The sequence below is a fragment of the Anser cygnoides genome, chromosome Z (assembly GCF_040182565.1).
Source record: "Anser cygnoides isolate HZ-2024a breed goose chromosome Z, Taihu_goose_T2T_genome, whole genome shotgun sequence".
In the NCBI taxonomy this organism is placed as follows: domain Eukaryota; kingdom Metazoa; phylum Chordata; class Aves; order Anseriformes; family Anatidae; genus Anser; species Anser cygnoides.
This window is the reverse complement of record NC_089912.1, coordinates 8545420-8568125: the sequence shown is the minus strand read 5'-3', so window position 1 is coordinate 8568125 and position 22706 is coordinate 8545420. Positions and strand designations below refer to the sequence as shown.

The 22706-nt window shown below is 41.6% G+C and overlaps 1 protein-coding gene across 4 annotated transcripts in view; it reads right to left on the bottom strand.

The window, feature by feature from the left end:
- RASGRF2 (Ras protein specific guanine nucleotide releasing factor 2) overlaps positions 1-18792 on the bottom strand; it is a 139807-nt gene extending 121015 nt beyond the window's left edge. Inside the window, exon 1 of one of the 4 annotated variants that reach the window (XR_010827478.1) lies at positions 17514-18792. Coding sequence is in view for 3 of the 4 variants with exons in the window: in XM_048054350.2 (XP_047910307.1) it covers positions 17514-17798 (285 nt within the window). In the remaining variant the exon portion in view is untranslated. Of the gene's footprint in view, positions 1-8560; positions 10182-17513 lie in introns of those variants that run through there. The other 3 variants (XM_048054350.2, XM_048054348.2, XM_048054347.2) reach the window with 3 other exon arrangements.
- Positions 18793-22706: the final 3914 nt, after the last annotated feature.

The following is a 22706-nucleotide window of genomic DNA, read 5'->3' as shown; positions in this document are numbered from 1 at the left end:
AAGTCTAAACTCTAAAGTCATATATTTTACATAATCCACTCCACTGAAATTATAACAGGGAGAGATACTTAGTTCTGTGCTTTTGATGAAAGAATTATGATTCATGCATTTTTATAAAAGTAAATAGAGTAGGATAAACTTTCACTATGCTTTACTTTGCCTGGGGACTTTCCAGATTTATACATGATGCAGCTTCACTACTGGGTAGGTGCTCCCCAAATATATCCTGATGGGAGAAGATTAAAAATAATAAAAAAAATATAATAATAAGCAAAGACAGCTGAATATACATTACTGATAAGTAAACGACAACTGAAAACTTTGGAAGAAAAAGGGTAACAAAAATGGGTAACACAGATACATAACAGAGCCAACATGAGGCCTTCTGACAGTTTCTTGAACATACTAAAGCTTAGGAATAACTTTTCTTCTGTCTCCATCTATAAAAAAAAAAAAAAAAAAAAAAAAAAAAAAAGAATAAGATCCAAAACTATGATACATTTCCCAGAGTAGCAAAACTAAGTATTTCTTATTATTACTGCTCAGCACAAGGAGAAAACAACAGCAGAAAAATGCTGAACTATGGATATATTCCAAGTATCTCAAGAGAAGGAAAAAAGACTTCAGCTCAAGTTAGCAACAGATACATCACATTCTTCTTATTAGGACAAAAAGTTTAAAGTTAACATTATTCTAGTTGCACAATTTTTCCTGATACAATTTAAACATGCTTACCAAACCAGACTGACTACTTCAAATTTAAATCAGATGAAATGATTAAAAAGGAAATAATCTCACTCCCCAAGAAAAACAGAAAAGAACTTAAGTAGAAAATACATGCCATATATGTACTGCACTAATGTATGCAAAAGAAAGAAAAAAGCACATTACAAACACAAAGGACAAAGACAAATTTATTTATTTTTTTTTAATTGGAAAACTCTTATAAATTCAGAATTCTGATTTTTACGATGGTTCTCAGTAACCAGCTGCAATGCTGAGCCAATAGTAAATTTATATCAGAGAAAGAAAAGTAAGACTGATCACTGTACAGCAACTTAAAACAATGTCCTGGCATACATATTTCTTTTCACCCTTGATTTTACTTCCTCACAAAAAGCATAGAGAAAAATTTTAAGAAAGTGAAATAAGATGCCTTGCAGTTTTACCTTACCAAATAAAACAAATAAATAAATAAGAATCTATCATTTGGGCCAACAGTTCTTTTTAACTAAATGTCCTAGCTGGAGGTCTGACATCAGTGATCACTTGTCCACCAGGCCTGCACATTCAGCCAGTTTTTAATCCACATCATTGGCATCTTATCTAATCCACACTTTGTCAACTGTCTGCGACGATGATGTTATGGCAGCTAGTGTCAAAGACTCCACTAAAGTTGGGGTAAAAAACACCCACTGCTTTCCCCTGATCCACCAAGTTATTCACCTCATTGTGGAAGGCTATCAGGTTGGTCAAGCATGGTTTACACTTTGTAAATCCATGCTGACCACTCCCAATCACCTTCTTGTCTTCATGTGTTTGGAAATGCTTTCCAGGAGGATTTTTGCATCATCTTCCAGGGACCAACATGAGACCGACCAGCCTGTATTTCTGTGGATCCTCCTCTTTGCCCTTCTGGAAGTATCTGCTCTCTTGCAGTCTTCAGGCACCCCTCCCAATCACTGTAACTGTTCTACAGCCTTCAAGTCTTCATACCTACAGGAGCACGTGTTCACCTGAGTAAAAAGTTTAGATACTGCTGAACTGCAATAAGTTGTCATTAAAAACTGTAGATGGCCTGAAGTCTTCAAAGACTATAGCTTCAAAGTCAATGAGACTTGCATCCTTAGAATATTCTGAATTCTCAAATTAAACTGGAGTAAATCATAGAAAGAATTGATGTGCTTTGCAGCAGATGGAGACACTGTAGTAAGGAGACAAACTAGAAACACCTAAACATACTAGGAAAGGTGAAAAAAACACAATTCAAAAAGGTGAGATGTCTTGGACACTGCATGTTTTTGCTATGCTAACTTAACAGTTCTCACATGCCACCAAGGAAGTCAAAGAGACAAAAATCAGAATTGCTTTCAAAATCATTTGGAATTGTTGTGTGGCCTTTGCAAAGTAAATCATTGAAGCTCCTTCTGGACGTTCAGCTTACTCTTTAGCCATCTAAAAGCAGACCCAATGTTTACTATTATACTTGTCATATAGATGATTCAACAGATTTCCATCCAAGGTCTTATGTACCTCCTACATCCTAGAAATCTAGAACCTGACCTAGAAAAAAGTTGTAAGGGAAAAAATTCCTTGCTAAAAGGTAGAGAAATCTGATAATATCACTGTCAGGTAGCCAAGACAGGATATAAGAAATTAAGGGACTGAATCACTCAGTGGACTGTGGTCACCAGGGAGCCCAGCTTAAGGAAACACCCCAAAAGCTTGATATAGGTGAAGTGCCAAGTGAAAGCAAGTTCCCAGCGAGATTACAAATACCACGTCTGTGCTCTGAGAGGCAGAATCTACACCTTGCTCCACAAGTTATTTGGGAGTTATTTATTGGGTTATTTATTTTACACCACATTGTTTTCTTCCAAGCTTGTTGCATGCAAGCTAAGTAAATCACACAAAATCTTGTATTTATGTAACCTTCTGTATACCACACCTCTGTAAGAATAAAAGGATTTGGTTGCTTATACTTCCCCTCTGTCCCTGAAAACAGCAGTAGAAAGGACCAAGCAGACCAAGCAGTAGGATGGTCTTGCCCTGGTAGCTAGTGCAGCAGTTGGACAAAAAGGATACAATGCATTTCGGAAGCCATGAGAATGGACACAAGTAAAGAAATAAGGCTTACACAGTACCTCGTTTTTGTTCATGTGTTCCCTCTTGTTAGCATACTGAAGCTTTTTCTAATATAAACTGAATGAGAGGAGTATAGAGACTAAGCAAACTCATGCAGCACTCCCAGCACTGTGCACACGAAGTAACTCAGAAGCACTGCCTCAGCATTCATGGAGCAGAAATCAGACCATGAAGACAGAACAAGCAGTGTGAAACTTAAACAACGCAAAGCATTCACCAAATGGAAAGTCTCAAAGATAAGGACACCAGGAAGATGAAGCAAATGTGTGTACAATAATACAGTATTAATCTAGCAATGAATTTCAATGATTATAGTCTTAACAGAGAAGAAACATCCTTCCAGCGTAAGCAGCATTAAGAGGTACTACACTTTAATTGCATATAACTCATTTTCTTATGAATCATTAAGTTGGTACTGTTTCATCAGAAAGAGAGAGAGAGAGGAGGAGAGGGAGAGAGAGAGAGAGAGAATCTCCAATTTCAGTTAAGTGCATCAAAAGCAAACTAAAACAAGAGGTTATGCAATTCAGGTCAACAGGACTAACAAGAGCATTTTACATGCAGTACAGATTGGCAAGATGTGCCCAACAGTGGGAACTAAAGTCATTATTTGCAATTATACCCCAGCTGAATGTTTTAGAATTAGGCACTACTCAGGTCTCATCATGTTCCTCCCGTATTCAGAAACATGCACACGTTACCTCACAACTAACTTGTTAACCACTTCTGTGCTCACCCATTAAACCACAGATGGACACCCTTAAATGCTGCAAGGATAAACAAATATCCCCATGCAGATGGTGTTACCCATATGCTAACATATGGGAAGTAGTGTTAGGCCTGTGCTACTGTGCTCAGTAGGAAGTAAGGCCATCAAAAAACTGATTTACCAGGAGGCCACAGGCAGCGAGGGGCTCAGGCAGAAAACACATGCAGGACATGCCTAATACGAACAACCATTCTGGTCCTCATCACCCAGCCTCTGAACACACATACGACATGCACGCATTTAGAGGTCTTCAGAGAAGTAAAGGTAAAATAAAATTAAACAAACAAACAAACAAACAAACAAAAAACCAAAGTGGTATTTGCAGAAAGTCAATGAACTTTACAAAAACTATTTAAAATCAGAGCTGGGAAAATACTTGCATTTTTTGCCCTTCTATAGAAGGCAAATCTATCTGTTTATTTCACTTGGAACCACTTGGCATTACTCTAAATTTTCATCAGAAGGTACATCTGAGTGGTTGCCTTTACTTGGTTCACTTTGATGGCATGCAGCCAAGGTATCTGCTGCTAAGCTACAAGAATGCAGTACAGCATAAAGGGAAGAATCTCTTTAAAGCATTTTAATATAAGTATACTTGGTGCAGACATGACCTCTCCGTAGGTCTGCAGCAGTGTTCATACTGCTGATGACGGAGCTCTCTCGGGTCGCTGCACATTTTGGACTGTATAATACTGGACATGAGCTAACTTGGCTTTCCCTCAGGCCACCAAGTAATGCACTTACAAAACTTCCATCTGCAGCAAGCAACGCAAATCTGAAAAGAATTAGTCTAGGGCCTGCATGCTCACACCCTTCACGATTAGAAATCAGCAGCAAAACGAATTGTCTCCATCTGCTTGATTCCATGTGGGTCAAAAACCTTCATTTTTTTACATGCATTTTTTCATCAGTTTCATGTTTTAGATTCTTTTTTTTTTTTTTTTTTTTTTGGTGGGGGGAGGTGGATATTAGTTTTTGGCATTATAGATTACAAAGACAAGTAAACAGAGGTCAGGAGAAGTGCCATGTTTGAAGCCACCTTGTGCATTTTTAGTTTAGTCCCATGTTTGCAAACATAATGATTACAGTATTTTATTGCATGATTGTTTTTCCAAGAGCTTGATTCTTGAATGCACGTCTCCATATTTTATTATAGACTAATCAGCAGAGTTCAGAAACTTTTTATATGCCATCCTATGACACTCATCATTACATCATTCAGATGCTTCCTTAGAATTAACACATTTATTTTCAAAACAGCCTGTGAAGCACTCATGCAAATGTGGTCAGCACAAAAAACAGTGGTTTCAGAAACAGCAACTAATGTGGGATGCCTGACCTGAAAAACCATCAGTGTTTTGTATTCAGAAGGCACTTTTATTTGTTTTAATCATAACTTTCATAAAGATCAGTTCTACCTTGACTACCTAGCTCTTGTTTCATATTGGGTCCTCAAAACGAGAGATGATTAAAACCTCTTGTAAAACACCTCATGTATATGTTTGTGCAACATTTCACAGGGATTCTAGGCATAAGAGAGAATCCAATTCCTGCAGAGGGTGTCCCAATTTTACTATGAAATCGTCTTTCTCTTTGTGCAGTCTCACATCTCATGTACTACTAATTTTTAGAGTAGGAGGGGAAAAACAAGAAAGCCCTGCAGAAAATGGCCTCCTTCTGAACACAATTGTAATTTTTTTATTTGGTTGTTTTTTTTTTTGTTTGGTTGGGTTTTTTTGCCTGCTTTAGGAGAAAGGTGTCCCAGGAAAGAAACATCTGATGGAATACAGATTCATATCATAGAAATTACAAATGGCTGGGGTTGGAAAGGACCTTAAAGACCATTTAGTTCCAACCCCCTGCCATAGGCAGGGAAACCTATGACCAGACAAGGTTGCTCAAAGCCCCATCCAGCCTGGCCTTGGGCAGGGATAGAGCATCCACAGCTTCTCTGGGCAACCTGTGCCAGTGCCTCACCACCCTCTGAGTGAAGAATTTCTTCCTAACCTCTAATCTAAATCTCCCCTCTTAAAGACATTCCCCCTTGTTCTATCACTGTCTGCCCACGTAAAAACTTGCTCTCCATCTTTTTAATAAGCTCCCATTAAGTATTGAAATGCTGCAATGAGGTCTCCCAAGAGACTTCTTTTCTCCAGGCAGAACATTCCCAGCTCTTTCAGATGTTTTTCATAGGAGAGGTGCTCCAGTCCTCTGATTATCTTTACATCTCCCCTCTGGACCCTCTCCAACAGGTCCATGTCTGCCTGGTGCTGGGGGCCCCAGACCTGGACACAGCACTCCAAGTGAGGCCTCACGAGGGCAGAGAAGAGGGGCACAATCACCTCCCTCAACCTGCTGGCCACGCCTCTGTTTATGCAGCCCAGGATGCAGTTGGCCTTCTGGGCTGCAAGCACGCACTGCTGGCTCATGTCGAGCTTTTCATATACTAGAACCCTCAAGTCCTTCTCTGTAGGGCTGCTCTCAATGAGTTCTTCCCCGTCTGTACTTATGGCTGGGATTGTCCCAACCCAGCTGCAACACCTTACACTTGGACTTGTCGAACCTCATTAGGTTCATGTGGGCCCAATTCTCCAGGTCCCTTTGGATGGCATCCCTTCTTTCTGTTGGATCAACTGCACCATCTCCAGGTCCCTTTGGATGGCATCCCTTCTTTCTGTTGGATCAACTGCACCACTCAGCTTGGTGTTGTCTGCAACTTGCTGAGGGTGCACTCAATCCCATTGTCTATGTCATTGATAAAGACACTAAACAGCACTGGTCCCAAGACAGAAGCCCTGAGGGACACCATTCATCACCAGCCTCCACTTGGACACAGAGACGTTGACCACCACTCTCTGGGTGCAGCCTTCAAGCCAATTCCTTATCCACTGAATGCTCCAGCCTTCAAATCCATACCTCTCCAATTTGGAGATCAGGATGTCATGTGGGACCATGTCAAAGGCCTTACAGAAGACCAGGTAGATGACATCAGTCTATCTGCCCTTGTCAAGTAATGCAGCCACTCCATCATAGAAGGCCACGGGATCAGTCAGGCAAGATTTGCCCTCGGTGAAGCCATGCTGGCTGTCTTGGATCACCTCTTTATCTTGCATATGCCTTGACATTGCTTCCAGGAGGATCTGTTCCATGATCTTGTCAGGCACAGAGTTGAGGCTCACCAGACTGTAGTTCCACAGGTCTTCCTTTCTACCTTTTTTAAAAACAGGAGTGACGTTTCCCTTTTTTCAGTCATTGGGAACTTCACCTGACTGCCAAGAGTTTTCGAGTATGGTGGAGAGAGGCTTGGCAACTCCATCAGCCAATTCCCTCAGGACCCTGGGATGCATGGCATTGGGCCCCATAGACTTATACCTCTTCAGTTTCATCAGGTGCTCACGAACCTGCCCTTCACTTGCAGTGGGAGGGACTTAGTTCCCCCAGTCCCTGTGTAGAGGTTCAGGGAAACGAGAGCAGTGGGATGCCTGACTGGCAGTGAAGTCTGATACAAGGAACTTATTGAGTGCCTCTGTCTTCACTGTGTCTGTTGTTACCAGTTCTCCCCTCTCCTTTATCAAAGGGGTAACACTCTTCTTGGCCTTTCTTTTCTGGCCAATGTACCTTGGCCAGAATGTGGAATCCCTTCTTGTTTTTTTTTGCATCTCTTGCCAAGCTCAGTTATGTCAGTGCTTTGGCTTTCCTGATCCCATCCCTGCACATCTGGATGGCATCCCTGTATTCTTCCCAGGCCACGTGTCCCTGCTTCCACTGCCTGTGCATTTCCTTCTTCTGCCTCAGTCTGACCAGCAGGTCCGTGCTCAGCCATCCCAGTTTCCTGCCCTCCTTGCCCACTTTCTTACACAGGGGGATGGAGCATTTGTGTGCTCTATGGAGAACATCCTCAAGGAGTTGCCAGCTCTGCTTAGCTCCTTTGTCCTTACGGACAGTGTTCCAGGGGGACAGCAGATCACACTGTTACAGAGAAGAACGTGTGACTTTTAGTCTGCTCAAGAAGCCCCAGTTCTGTTTTCTTTGGACTACTGGGGGCTTAATATTGCACCCCTAATGTCTGTTCGTATACTCCGGGCACACATCTCCTTGGGTTTCATAGAAAAGCAAAAGAGACGGAAAAAGACAACACTCCTTGCAGACACACATTAATACTTACACAGAACAGCTGCAGGATTAAAGACTCAGCTCCAGCACTTGGACCTCAAACTGAGCTGATGCTGTGACTGCAGGAGCCACTATCCTGCTCTGGGGTAACCACTAGAAGGATAGAAGGCAGGTACCTCCCTCTCAAGTTGGTTTTATACTTAGGAGTTGCCAACACAAAAATCCTGAGATTCCCAAATTCCAGTGGCAGTTCTGAAGGAAATACAATTTAGTGACTACAGCCTCGTGTTCTGTCCTGGCCTGTTTGGCCAGGCATCGATATCAAATTACTTGCAGCCCGTCCAGTTCCCATCTACTTTACCACTTGAATTTTAGATGCAGTGTTAAAGCTATTCAGTCAGGAAAGAGAGTAAACTGTTACCAAACTGTGGCCCTGTTTGTGCTCAGAACACAACAGGTAATTTCCACTGCCTGCTTGTGACAGTAAGCATCCCTCATTGGCATGTAGCCTGGAGAAAAGAAAAAGAGGAGGAAAGCCTGGGATCACAAGTTCACAGGGATCTTCTGTGTCTTCTCCCCTCCAGTACGCCCCAGCACAGCCTGTACCCCCTTCAATCGTCACATTCCTCTTGTGGCAAGAAAGCTACAATAAAAAGACCTCACAGTCACAAAATCAGCAAATATACCTGGCAAATTACATATATAAGGCCAAACACTAGCCCAGGAACATAATTCCACAGCCCTTGTTTGCCTGATGTTCCTATAAATAGGTAAGAATACTTATGCTATCAAATGCGATAGCCGTGTATTTACCTCAGTACTGTTCTTCCCTTCATCCGTACACACAGATATCTCTATGACTAGTGACAATACTGCACAGATACTGGTGTTGAATCCCTCCACTCTTCTGACAGTTTTCTTCCTTCTTTCTCTTAATAGAGTTTTGCAGATGTCCCACAACTTTGAACCTCCCTCTGAAAGATTTATTAGGAAGAAATACTTCTCTAAAATTGCTCTGTGTGCCAAACAGAAGAGAATACAATTAGTGTAAAAAAAAAAAAAAAAAAAAGTTGCAATTTTCTTGTCATGCTTTAACATCCACAAATGCACGAAGTAAAAAAATTCCCATGTTCATTCTAGAGGACATCAGAGAGAGATTGTCAAAATCACCATGCATGATCTCCACAATTCCAGGGAAGAAAGTAAAATCTTTGGCATGTGCTGAAACAAGAGAAACAACTTGTCGAATGCTGAGGAAGGGAATGGAAAGCAGAAGGAAAAATCATAGAATCACAGAACCATTCAGGTTGGAAAAGACCTCTAAGATCATCTAGTCCAACCTTTAACCTACTACTGACAAGTCCACCACTAAACCGTGCTATTAAATTCTACATCTACACATTTCTTGAAGACCTCCAGGGATGGTGACTCAACCACTTCCCCACGCAGCCTGTTCCAATGCCGCAAAATTTCTCCTGATATCCAACCTAAACCTCCCTTGATGCAGCTTGAGGCCATTTTCCCTCATCCTGTCACTTGCTGCTTGGAAGAAGAGCCTGACCCTCACCTTGCTGCAGCCTCCTTTGAGGTAACTGTAAAGTACAATGAGGTCACCCCAAGCCTTCTTTTCTCCAAGCTTCTCATGTTTGAACATCCATGGATGTTCAATCATGAACATCTCTGCATAACCAACAGTCCTCTGCAATCTTTCTAAACTTCAAACATGTGAGGATCCAGCATATAACTAAAATATCAGTCAGAAAACAGCAATAGTGTAGTATGTTGTATGTAGTATGGCCAGGAGGGCCAACCATATCCAGGGATGCATCAAGCACAGCATCGCTAGTCGGTCGAGGGAAGTGATTGTCCCGCTCTACTCTGCGCTGGTGCTGCCTTACCTCGAGTAGTGTGTTCAGCTCTGGGCACCACAGTACAAAAAGGGCATTGAACTGTTGGAGGGTGTCCAGAGGAGGGCAACGAACATGGTGAAGGGCCTAGAGGGGAAGATGTATGAGGAGCGGCTGAGGTCACTGGGCCTGTTCAGCCTGGAGAAGAGGAGGCTGAGGGGGGACCTCATCACAACTTCCTCGCGAGAGGGAGTGGAGAGGCAGGTGACCTATTCTCTGTTATCGCCAGTGATAGGACCCATGGGAACGGTGTCAAGCTGAGGCAGGGGAGGTTTAGGCTGGACATCAGGAAGAGGTTCTTCACCGAGAGGGTGGTCGCACACTGGAACAGGCTCCCCAGTGAAGTAGTCACTGCACCAAGCCTGTCTGAATTTAAGAAGCGATTGGACTGTGCACTTAGTCACATGGTCTAAACTTTTGGGCAGACCTGTGCGGTGCCAGGAGTTGGACTTGATGATCCTTATGGGTCCCTTCCAACTCAGGATATTCTATGATTCTACGACTCTATAATTCTATGATTCTATGTTTTATCAACCAGCATGGGAGAATTCAGAACTTTGTCTGAAAGAAAAGAAAAGAAAAGAAAAGAAAAGAAAAGAAAAGAAAAGAAAAGAAAAGAAAAGAAAAGAAAAGAAAAGAAAAGAAAAGAAAAAAGAAAAGAAAAGAAAAGAAAAGAAAAGAAAAGAAAAGAAAAGAAAAGAAAAGAAAAGAAAAGAAAAGAAAAGAAAAGAAAAGAAAAGAAAAGAAAAGAAAAGAAAAGAAAAGAAAAGAAAAGAAAAGAAAAGAAAAGAAAAGAAAAGAAAAGAAAAGAAAAGAAAAGAAAAGAAAAGAAAAGAAAAGAAAAGAAAAGAAAAGAAAAGAAAAGAAAAGAAAAGAAAAGAAAAGAAAAGAAAAGAAAAGAAAAGAAAAGAAAAGAAAAGAAAAGAAAAGAAAAGAAAAGAAAAGAAAAGAAAAGAAAAGAAAAGAAAAGAAAAGAAAAGAAAAGAAAAGAAAAGAAAAGAAAAGAAAAGAAAAGAAAAGAAAAGAAAAGAAAAGAAAAGAAAAGAAAAGAAAAGAAAAGAAAAGAAAAGAAAAGAAAAGAAAAGAAAAGAAAAGAAAAGAAAAGAAAAGAAAAGAAAAGAAAAGAAAAGAAAAGAAAAGAAAAGAAAAGAAAAGAAAAGAAAAGAAAAGAAAAGAAAAGAAAAGAAAAGAAAAGAAAAGAAAAGAAAAGAAAAGAAAAGAAAAGAAAAGAAAAGAAAAGAAAAGAAAAGAAAAGAAAAGAAAAGAAAAGAAAAGAAAAGAAAAGAGAAAAAAGAAAAGAAAAGAAATCATGGAAAATGCAATAAGGACATTGAAATGGCTGGAGTGGGTTGGGAAAACCTCTGCTTTTATATATACTGATTTTGTACCTAGAACAGAAAACCTTACAGGATTGGCAAGTCAGAAAAACTTTGGAAGCTAGATTGTAAGCATATGTTCCCAGGCATCTAGTGCAGAGGCAGTGTGTTAAAAAAAAATAAAAAATCCCATCCCTCCATTTTCAGCATCAGTAATGGCTGGTAGACAGAAAAATTGAAAAGAGGTACTTCATGGAATCTCATTTTCTTTCATCCAGATGAACAGGCTGATGGCAGTGTCTTCCTGAACTGTTGTCACTAACAAATCAGGGGAAGAAAAAAAAAAAAGCTATTATTGTTATTGTTGTCAATCCAGATAAAATCTAACCGCATAGCACCCCATCAGATCTACCAAACTGTACCTAAATTTGAACATCACTACTCTGGAAGAAAAGAAAGCTTAGAACATTCACACTGAAAAATGGGTTAGTGTTGCCTCAGACTCTTCAGCAGCTGCGGTATCAAACCTGCTTTGAATTGGTTGATCTAGAGAAGTGCACCACAGCTAGCAGCACGATCTGTTGCTAAGAACAGACAGAAGCTGTGGATTGATATTTTCAGATCTCGCTGTCTCCACCAGCTACATGCAGTCTACATTAATGACTTACTACTGAGCTGGGGAGGTTCTTTTTTGTGTGAACCTGCTCCATATTTATACATGCAGTTGTGGAGAACGCTGTTGCCCAGGGTGGCTGCCCTCCAGGTGAAGCCATGCTTGAAGTGACACAGTAGGACACAGACCTCACTTTCGGTGCGGGCAGAAGGTGCTGTAGCAATCGGCTCTCTGCACAGACATGGTGTGCTACCAGCTGGGTTGGACATCTCTGTCGGTAGGGATGCAGGGTGGACCCACGCGCCCAGAATCACAAATCAGGCTGCACCAAAACAAGACCTGTCCCTTCCCTCTTTGCACAAACTACTTCATAATGCAGCGTATTGCAAGTGACAAGACTGATAATTATAGTATGTGTAGCCAAAGGGAGAAACTCAGGAAGATTTTACTGCACACACACATTCTTAGGATGGAAAATCCTGAGCAAGTTGATAAAAAATGCTACTAATTATGACACTGCAATATATAATATATGAATATAAAAAGACCATAATAATATTGTGTGATTACTGCAGAAATGGAGAAGCCCTGCCTGGACCTCTTTTTCTGGTATGCAGTTAGAAATTACTATGGGTAGCATGCAACTGAGAAGCAAGCTACATTCATTGTACATCTATGTGGATGATGATGAAGAAAACACCAATTTTTTTTAAAAAAGTTAAAACAGGCAAATGAAGATAGGTGGAGTACAATCACAGGTTAGGGGCTGACTTGCTATTTTTATGCTCAGATTTTTTGTTTGTTTCCTCCAATTTTTGTCTTATTTTTGTTGAATTAAACAAATCAAGTGAAATGTGTACAATTCTGCTAAGAGAAACTCAGAGACAAAATGAAAAAAAAAAACCACTAGCATTGACTGTGAGACTGACTGAAGAATAAAATTCATGTCAAACCCTCATGAAACATTATTCTGAATAGATTTTGCGTATTCATGTTCTAAGTGTGAGCTACACTGCTGTACCTATGTAGGCTTTGGTCACTTTGTACAGCCTTTGTAGGATGTTTAAATCTGTGAAGGTGGAACACATTCTTACACGACAAGTAGTTATGTGACATTTTTGGTCATTATGCTTTCGGATGCAGTTCTAATTTTATGTGCTTCCAGTCTTTCACTTGCTGATATGTCACCTCTTTGCTATGGGGAGTTCCCAGCATCTCCATTAATAAACCTTTGCTGAATGGCGTTTGCCTTAGGACCTAGTATTTTCTCCAACAACTTAACTAAGTAGCATGATCTTCCATTACAACATGCTGCAATATTTCATGATGTTACAGTACCTCACAAAGAAGTGTTAAGAACTTCACACCGTGATTTCTCTTCGATAACACCTTGTCTCCACAAATTCTGGTCTTACTACCGTCACTTCCGATTTTCTTTTTCCCTCAAGTGTGACTGACACTCAAGGATGGAAAACAACAGTCATTCTCAAGATCCTGAGCAAAGTCACCTGGCATGGATTAAGGTAGCCAAAGAATAATATTTAACTATTGAATGGCATCGGTATTCTCCAAGTTATGTCTGTGTGGATTTAACTAACTTATAAGAGGAAGGTGTTTCAAAAGTAAACTCATTCTATCTGTAATTCATTTCTCAGCTACATACATTCCCCACTTTTGCATAGTTAAAAATAGCTCTTTTCTTAACAGTACGCAAGACGCATACATTTTCAAGAGTTACAATTAAATGTCTAAAAATGCTTAAATTTTGGCAAACGAGCAGTAAATGTAGCCATAGTATTTTATGTTCTCTTTATTTCTAAAATATGCTCACTACTAAGCAAACAGGTAAGCACTGAATTACAAAACATTTATCAAGTAGCAAAGTTCAGTCACTTCAGAGATCACAAGAGTTATACTTTTCTGTTTATTTATTTATTTACTGTCCATTGCCTTAGACCACAGAGCATGTTGTAAATTCAGTTCACAACTCTTCATGAGGAGCCAGAGGCAACCTCTTCGATGCAGCATGCCTTGAGCGGGAAGCCTTGTCAGCGACTCGTTTCTTGGTTACTCCTTGACAGCATCTCAAAGTCATTTTAAAACAATATATTTTTTGTGCTTATTATGTCCACAAACTATATTGTCTTACAATGGTCAACAAATGACAAGCAAAGAGACAGCGGTTACCTGGGAAAGTAAGTAAGAGATACCTCAAAATTATCCTTACACAGGAACCATTTACAGAATCTTTTATGAGAAGGTCTGACAGAAACACTACTCCAAATAGCGTTAACATCTTAAAACTTTCCCAATGGTCCACTTTTTGAAATAAGTCCTTCTTCTGAAGGTAGTCCTTCAAAAAAAAAAAAAAAAAAAAAAAAAGGAAGAATTGAAAGGGGAAAAAACATTTTTCATTCCAAGAATGCTTTTATTCAAAGCAACACCACTATTTATACTGTTAGCTATTACAAAACCGCTGCCATCTGAACAACCCAGATACTGAGGAGACAAATTCATCCTTCTTTTTTGAAATTCTGAAGGAAGTTTCTAAAACATGAGCCTCTCTGCTGGACCTACACACTGGAACCATCTGACACGTTAGGTGCCTGCATGCAGGCAGTAAGGGTTATGGACAATGCTACACCTGAACCTGGTAAGCCAAAATCTTGCCAAAAAGACAACTTCACTCCTCAAGCATGTGTAAGGTCTATCAGACACAGGATACTGTGTGACACAGGTTTTTTCTTTGGCCTGATGCAGTTTAAGAGATGAACTTTTAAGTCATTGCATCTTCAGCTAAAATGACCTTTAAGTGTTGTTGCTACATTTTATACACAGTAAATTAGAGGAGAGGTACAGCCAAAGCTGCTAGTGACATATGCCTTTGTTATTTCAATGAATGTACATAAAACAGTGAGGTTTCGAACACCGTGAAACCACTATGTCCTTTATAAAATAAATACAGAGCTACAGTAAGCAGTAAAAATTCAAATAATTGGATTCTGTTAATCTGTGGGGACATGGACTTAATACTGCATTTAATTTTCCTAAGTGGGAGGAAGATTATTGTAGGAAAGATACAAAGAACAGTGTCTGCTCAAATCATAGCAAATTCACAAGCTTAAACACACTAGGACAGTTATTAGTAACTATATCCGAGCATTTTGCTATGTAAAATCTATAGTTATGAAACAAGCTAAAATACGGGTCTCCTCTGAATGCAATCAAAATAGTAATATCTATATTCCACTACACATTTCCATCATTTTTTTAAAAAAAAAAAAACTGAACTTGCAAGGTAACAAGTGCCAGTCTCCTGTGATACACTGAAGAAAGCTTACTTTTTAGGCACTTTATTTTACTCTTGAAAGAAACAAGCCACTCACTGATATACAGCCAATCTCCTTCCAGAATTTCTGACAGAAAAACTGAAATTCATTATCATCTACACTCTCATGGTCATAAAGGAGTAGTTGTTGTTGGGAGCTGCACTTGTTTACAGTCTGTGGCTCCTGTGGGGAGACGCATTTTAACATCAGACTTTAAGTTCTTCAAATGTAGTACTTTCATGTCATAGTTTGCTCTTTTGAAACAAAGCTTCTTCCACACAGTTGCTCTTTCAATATTTTTTTTTTCCTGAAATTATTTTGAAATAAAATCAGAGTGGACAGCAACAGCTGCTTAGCATTTACAAAAACTCTGATAATTTTGAGGGAGATTAAAACAGTTTTTATTTTTAAATAAAAGCTCTCCCTGAAAACCACGAATATGTACAGCACGCTTAGTTCAATGCCACATTCACAGAATATCAACAGATTCATGCCCTACGCAATTTCTTAATATTAAGAAATGTACTGTACTTTTAAAGAAATTGCTTTGAAAATTTCATCCTGAAGGACACTGAAACAAAACAGTCCACTAATATCTAGAGGTAAAAGAGAAAAAAAAATAATAATAATACATTGTCGTAACAATTTTTTAAAAGCTCTTAATATTTTAATGGAACTGACAAATCTTATGAAGGTATTTGGCATCTTCCACAAAACAGAATTGTTGTTCCTGTAACACTTTAATGTTCCTTATGGCAGACTGTTGGAAGAGCTAACAGCACCAGCGTGGCTCAGCATGCAATAACTAAGCTGCTGTGCCTGTTGGGAGCCAGATACCCAAACCTGAATATGTCTGCTGACTGAAGCACGGTCTCCCGTATACCAAAGCACAGTGTCGGCACTCTCCCCACTCAACTCCAAAAACTTCTCATCAGAGCTTTTTTCTGACATAAGTCTTGCCAAGCAATACCGAAGCAAATCAAACTAAAATGAAAAGGAGCTGTGAGCTAAGACAAACAATATTTTTTTTTGCATGCGTTTTCCATAATCATCAGTTACTTAACTTAAAGACAATGCACTGTTTTTCCAAATACTCACTCTAAAGATGCCAGTGAAACTCCTGTGTAATTAATTCTTCTTACTCTCTCTCCCTTACTTGTGTAATTCCATAGTACAAATCACTCCAGCGTCTAAACTACCCAAGTAATTAACACAACAAGAGTTTATTTTTCTCTCTCTCTCTTTTGGAGAAGGTAGATCTGCTTCATGAAAAAGTGACATAAAACTTCTATTGTTTTTCATTCCATTAATGCATTTGTGTGGTTAAATCAAAGCACTATTCTTACACCACCAGCAGTTAACATGTGTAACGCTGAGTTTTCATTATCATCTGATTATCTGATCTGATTAAAATAAATGTCTTCCATTATCAGACTGAAGGCTCACATTTTATTACTTTACTCCTGTAAGAATATGAGCGTGTTTTCTGAATAAAAAGGACTGATTAATTTTTAGATATTTTCTCATTCTTGTTATTGATTAGTTTTAATCACTGGGGGAGTTTCCTGAACACCTTAGCAGATGTTTCTGTCTGCATGAGTATACAAACAAGTGTGTACTTTAAAGAGTTAACATCTGCAAACTAACACTTGAAAGTTCTATTCTGCATCAAGTGAAAGGTGAATGGGGAGAAGGGTATAAAGAAATCAAGAAAACAACAGTGTTCTTCTGGCTCTTTAATAGCAGACTATTAGCCTAATAGCATTTTTAAAAATGTAAACATAGTTGATGTTTAAAGCAAAGCAAATTTCAGCTCACTCTCACGTAATTATTTTGCCTCTGCAACGCTAAATGTAATTACAAACAACACAGGCATCCATCACTATAAAAGCACTATTTAAGATTCCCAGAGAACAGATAGGAAAAGGCATTGTTTTCACACAGTTCCCTTAGTCAAGCCGTAGTTTAACAACGCTACCAATAAACAAGCGTACCGAGCCAGCGTCAAGCAGACAGGGAAATATTCGCGTTTAATTTGATCTGGGGGATCCTGGGAGCCTCGCTCACCGCCGCCCGCAGGAGCACACCTCGGAGCAGCGAGATGAGCACGGCGCCACCGCACGCGTCGCCACGGGACGGAGTTCGCTTAACCATTTATCGTCCCATTTTGGCACACAAGTTCTGAAGGGAGAGAAGCCCACGGGCACGGAGCAAGGTTAGCAGCTCTCCTGGCTCGGTTACAGTGCCCGCAGAGGGGCTGGAAGCTGCCCCGTGTCCGCGTCCCTTTCCGGCCACCACCATCAGGAGCCGCCTGGATGCCGCCCTCCCCGCAGCCCCCCGCAGCCTTCCCGCACCCTCCGGCTCCTGCTCGGCTCCTCCAGCGCAGGGACCGGAGCCGGGACAGGCCGCCCGGGCTCCCAAAACCTCCCCGCGACGCCGCCAACCATTGCTCGGGAGCCACCTCCGGCCGTGCCCTCGGGGCGCTCATCCCCGCGGCCGCTCCCGCAGCCCCGCGCCACCGCCGGGCACCGCCGGGCAGCGGCGTTCCCACCGACCCCGGGGCAGAGCCGGGGGGGTGCCGGGGGTCCCCCCGCCGCTTACCTGCTTGTCCAGCGCCGCCTCCCTGGCGCTGCCGGCGGCGGCTCCCTTGGGGACGGGCGCCCGCTCGCAGCTGCATCCCTCCAGCATGTACATGCCGGCGGGCCGGGCGCTCTGCTCGCTCTCGAAGTAGAAGAGCACGTTCTGGTACAGGGCGAACCACTTGTCGTGCCAGCGGCTGGCCTCGGCCGCCTTCTTGCTCAGGTAGCCGCGCTTGGTGCCCTCCTTGCGGGCCAGCAGCGCCAGGTACAGGGCGTGCCCCTCGTTGTACCGCACGCTCTTCTGCATGGTGGCCCGCAGCCGCCCGGCATCGGACGGGCACCCACGGGCGCACCCCGACCCCCGAGCCCCGAGCCCCGCACCCCGAGCTCCGCCCCGGCGTCGGAGCCGGGCGGCGGAGGGTGGGGGGGGACGGGGGGAGGGAGAAAGGGGAGGGGGATGCCCCCTTCGGGGCCGCTCCGTCACGTGTGGTGAGGTGGTGGTGGTGGTGGTGGTGGTGGCTGCGGGGGGGTCCCGGGGGGGGATGAGCCGTAATCCGCTTTAAATCCGAGCGATTTAAAGAGCAAAGTCGCCGCCGCAGCGCACGGTCCCTCCCCGCGGGGGCGGCGCGGTTGCGGAGCGGGCACCGGAGGGGGGGGGGAGGGGGAACAGGGTCCGCAGGGGGGGTCGTCGGACCCGGTGCTCGCTGCTCCCTGAGAAAACCCCTCCGCAGGGGTCCGCCCGCGGGGTCTGCCCGCTTCGTTTTGGGGTCGGAGCAGGAGCCGGGAGCCGCCCCCGACACCCGCGGCTCGCGGGGTGCACTGCTCTTAGGGGCGAGCAGGAGGCGAGAGCTGCGGGACCACCACCCCCAGGACCACCACCACCACCCCGGGGAGCCCCCACCCCTCCGGGATCCCCCCTGTTTTCCGCCCCGCAGCCCCTGGGTCTCGGCGCGCCCCGCAGGACAGCCCCCGGCCGTGCTCTCGGCGCGGCCAGACCCGGACTTGGCTCTGTGCCCCCCGCCAGGACCGAGCGGACCCTGCCCGCAAAGGACGGGCTCTGACACGGCCGGGAGGTGCCCTGCGGAAAGCGCAAGCGGTATGGAAATTTCCGCGAACTGAAGGACCCTGCCCTTAAATTTGCTGTACTGTTCAAACATCCTTTTCTGGTTCTTTCACACACGCACACACACAGCAAAAAAAAAGCATTTAAAACTCTTTCATTTAAAAACGTGTTTTTGTCTGCTGCTTTGTTAGGCTCATGCAAATAGAGAAGAAAATTGTTTTCTCTTGCTGGCCATCTGAACAAAAACGTGAAAATTGCAACAAACGGTACACCGTATCCTGCACAAAACGAGCGGGAAAACGCTGACCGTGTGATCTCCCTCTCGGTGGTTTTGATTTTAAGTGTTACTGGCACAAACCCCGGACACACGTGGAGCTCGTTCTCTGAACATACAACTGTGAAGCAGACACAGAAATTCTGCTGGAACTGACCGGTCTCTGTTGTAGCTGGTGCAATCTGAGCATAACACACGATGTCCAGGGGAGTCCAGGTTTGGGACAGGGATTGAAGACCACTCAAATGACAATCATGTATGAAATAACTCATATTCATGCATCTTGACAACTGGGTTCTTACTTGGCTCTTACTATGCATCTTTAACTCAGTTTCACTCCGCTCTGTACTATCCGAGTCAGAATCAATTTGGTGTGTGAAATTTCATGAGATATCTTATTTCTTGATACAAGTAAATGGCAAGGCAGTAAAATTAAGGGGAAAATGCAGGGTGCAATTCAAAAGAGTTTTCAAATGCTTGACACTAAGTCCATAGTTTGTCTCTTCTGAAACAAATGCATCCTATGTCATGACCAAATGCTATAGTAGGAACTCATCTTTGCCAAAATAAGGTTTCAAGCTTTTGCCCCAACTTAACTCATTTTTACATTCATGTACATTTTGCATAAGTCACAGATGATGATGTCTATTCTACCACAGCAGCTAGGACATACATTAAAAAAATGATGACAGGAGGTATTTCAACTACAAAATCAAGAAATCCTTTTACTACAATTTCTTCCAGACAAGCAGGCGTTTTTCTTAAACTGAAAATGTTGAATATGTCATTGCATAGCAATCTGCAGGAATTATGAAGCATCTAATGTTCCTGTTCATTACAGTGAATGCTGATTGTGTAACCGTTAGTTTGTCTTGTCCTTTATTGTTCAAAGCTTGACTTAGTTCTCAGTGATGTTTTCTTTATCATTTGATTGTTCTTATGAAAGCACAATCTAGTTTTGTTTTAAATATCTGTTACGTATCTACACATCTATATAATACATCTAAACAAACACATGTACGTAAATATGATTTTTTAAGTTACATTATCAATAACAATAAAGAAGTGTGCTTTTTTTTTTCTTTGTTCTTAAAGAAAGTCTATAACAAATTCATATGTATGAGTATGATCAAGCTGTATATGCAAACATGGATGTAGAGGAATCTGTTGATATAACTGATGTCACAGGATTCTGAAGAAAAGGAGAACACACAGATGAGCACACTGTTTTACCTTGTCTTCATTATGTCTTCCTTAAGTAACTCTTCCTTTTTGTGTATTTTCATTCCAGAGGATTAATGTATAAAACCACATCCCTGGGTGTAGTGGCGTTATACACCCCAAGGAGCTTTCTGTAAAACTGTGGTGACTGTCTGGAACATTACATCAGCAGAGATAATTTAACTCATTTTAGTCTATATTTACCTTGAAATTTTCATTGGGAAGTAATTCACTATGTGCCGCTCAAAGCTGCCATAAATACCAAAATATATAGCAATCGTTGATGCAGTTCTACCCAGAAGTGACCATGAGAGCTTGTGGGGGCAAGTCAGTGAGTTGTCACTCTTCTGAATGACAGGTGACAGGAAAATCTATTTTAGAATGTATGCAAAATGTAGGCCTCCGATCTGAGAAATAAGTTGAGATAAATTCTGCTAATGTGAGGGCAATAATAAATGCCTAAAGCAATGGAAAAGTGTTGTTACACTATCATTTTTGTCTATTTTTGCCTGTTTCTGCTGTATGTTGTTACACACTCAGAATGCGTTCTCTTCGTTTGTCACTAGGTTGTGATAGTAAATCATTATTTACCTTTACATGTTAAGTTAATCTCTCAAATACAAAATAATTTCGTAAAGCTGTTGAACAAATACTAGAATATCTCAAGGGGGAAAAAAATAGATTTTGCTAAGAATTTACTTCCATATCTCCTATTATATATTGTGTGAAAAGTAGAAATGAACCAAAATCTTTGTAATTTTACTTAAGATGACAGTTTTGCTAACATAATAGTTTATCCTTTAAGGCACAGACTAGTGGTGATCAAAAGGTATTTATAATATTCATCTGAGATTTAATTATCCCATAAAGCTGGAACCTTTTCAAACATATTATGATATACATCACTGCTGTAGTAAGTCCCAAATACCTTCAAAATAACTATATTTTCTCATGTACAGGAAAGTCATTTACCTTCGACCATTCACCTTTTAGAAGACTATAAACAGTTATGTGCTTGTTGAACCTACCTATTGATGTCATTTGAAAAAATTTGCTTTTCTTATTTTATCAAGTCATTTTGGGGGTGAGGGGAGGAGGGGGATTTTCCTAGCTAACCAACTTTAAATCACTGTGCATATCAAGTTACTCTGATTCATCCCTCACAATTACTTATTCTTTTAGCAACTGGGAGTGAATGTTTGGGGTCAGCACTGTACACATAACAATTACACAAAGCATGGGTAGTGCCTCTGATGCCATTTTCACTTCCTTCCAGGGAAGAACATTTGAACCCATTTTAAGCCAAAAGAGTGTGGAAGTTCTGTGCGTAGTGGAAACATCCGGCTACGACACAGACCAGTGCTGCCCAGGTTCTTCGCAGCTCTGATTCACACGAACTGAAAGCTCTGGGAACTGCTGTATTGAAGGATAACAATGGGACTGCTCCTTTCAGCAGGAAATTTTGGCAGCCAGTAGGTATCTGCAGATCATTTACCTATATCCAGTTGAGGTCATTGTTTAATGCATGAGCCTCTTTGTGCTAAATGCTGCATAGACACGAGAAAAGGGTCTGTGTGCTGCCTATCATGATAGGCAGTGCTCTCAGAACACAACTAGCTTATTTGTTGCTGAGATTTGGGGAGAATAAAAGTGAAAAGAGATTTTAGAGGAACTTTTGAATGAAGCAATTTGGTGTCAGGAGAGGTCATTGGAGAGATCTTGCCTGTGGTCAGGGACAGTGTGGAAAAATAGGAAGGACTACCAAAGGATGTTCTACAGTTAGGCTGGAGAAAATCAAAACCAGAAAAAAGAATAAAAAATAAAAATAAAAATAAAAATAAAAATAAAATAAAAATAAAAATAAAAATAAAAATAAAAATAAAAATAAAAATAAAAATAAAAATAAAAATAAAAATAAAAATAATAAAAATAAAAATAAAAATAAAAATAAAAATAAAAATAAAAATAAAAATAAAAATAAAAATAAAAATAAAAGAAAAAGAAAAAGAAAAAGCAAGCTGTGATCAAGGGACTCAAAAAAAAAAAAAAAGGCAGTACTTAGGCAGAAGGCAAAAGCAAGTGGGTAGTGGAGGAATTCTGCCTGATTGTCAGACTGATCCTAATGAGTGTGCTGCAGAGAAAGTGCAGAGGAAACAGGAGAGGGGTAGGAAGGGCCGGGGCGTTGCAGAAGACAGCATGAGGATCCTAACTGTGGGGAGCAGGGGAAGGAGCTGCTGGAAGTGTTGGCGGAGAGAGGGCTGTGGGAAAGACAAAGTTAGGAGTGAGAGAGCATGAGAGCCATGGCTGCTGAAAGCAGGGGGCTGCTGAGAGGTGGGACTCACAGCAGAGACCCTGGGGACCAGGGTGGGAAATGGGAAGAAAAGGGACCGTCACGCTGTGGGGTGGACTGTGGGTGGTAGTGGATGGTAATGTGGAAGGGGGGGGGGGTGGTCGGGTTGGTCCAATGCTGCAAATGAAGCAAGAGGATGAGATGAAGGGTAACACTGGAAGCGAAAGCGGCATCGGCAATGCTGGTGGTCCGAGTCACTGCTGAAATCACATCCGAAGGAAAAGATGCAGTTTTTGTCTTTAAGCCTGTTTTTAACCAGTTCCTTTGTTCCAAAGACAGTACAGAGTCATAAACTGGGATTAAAGCT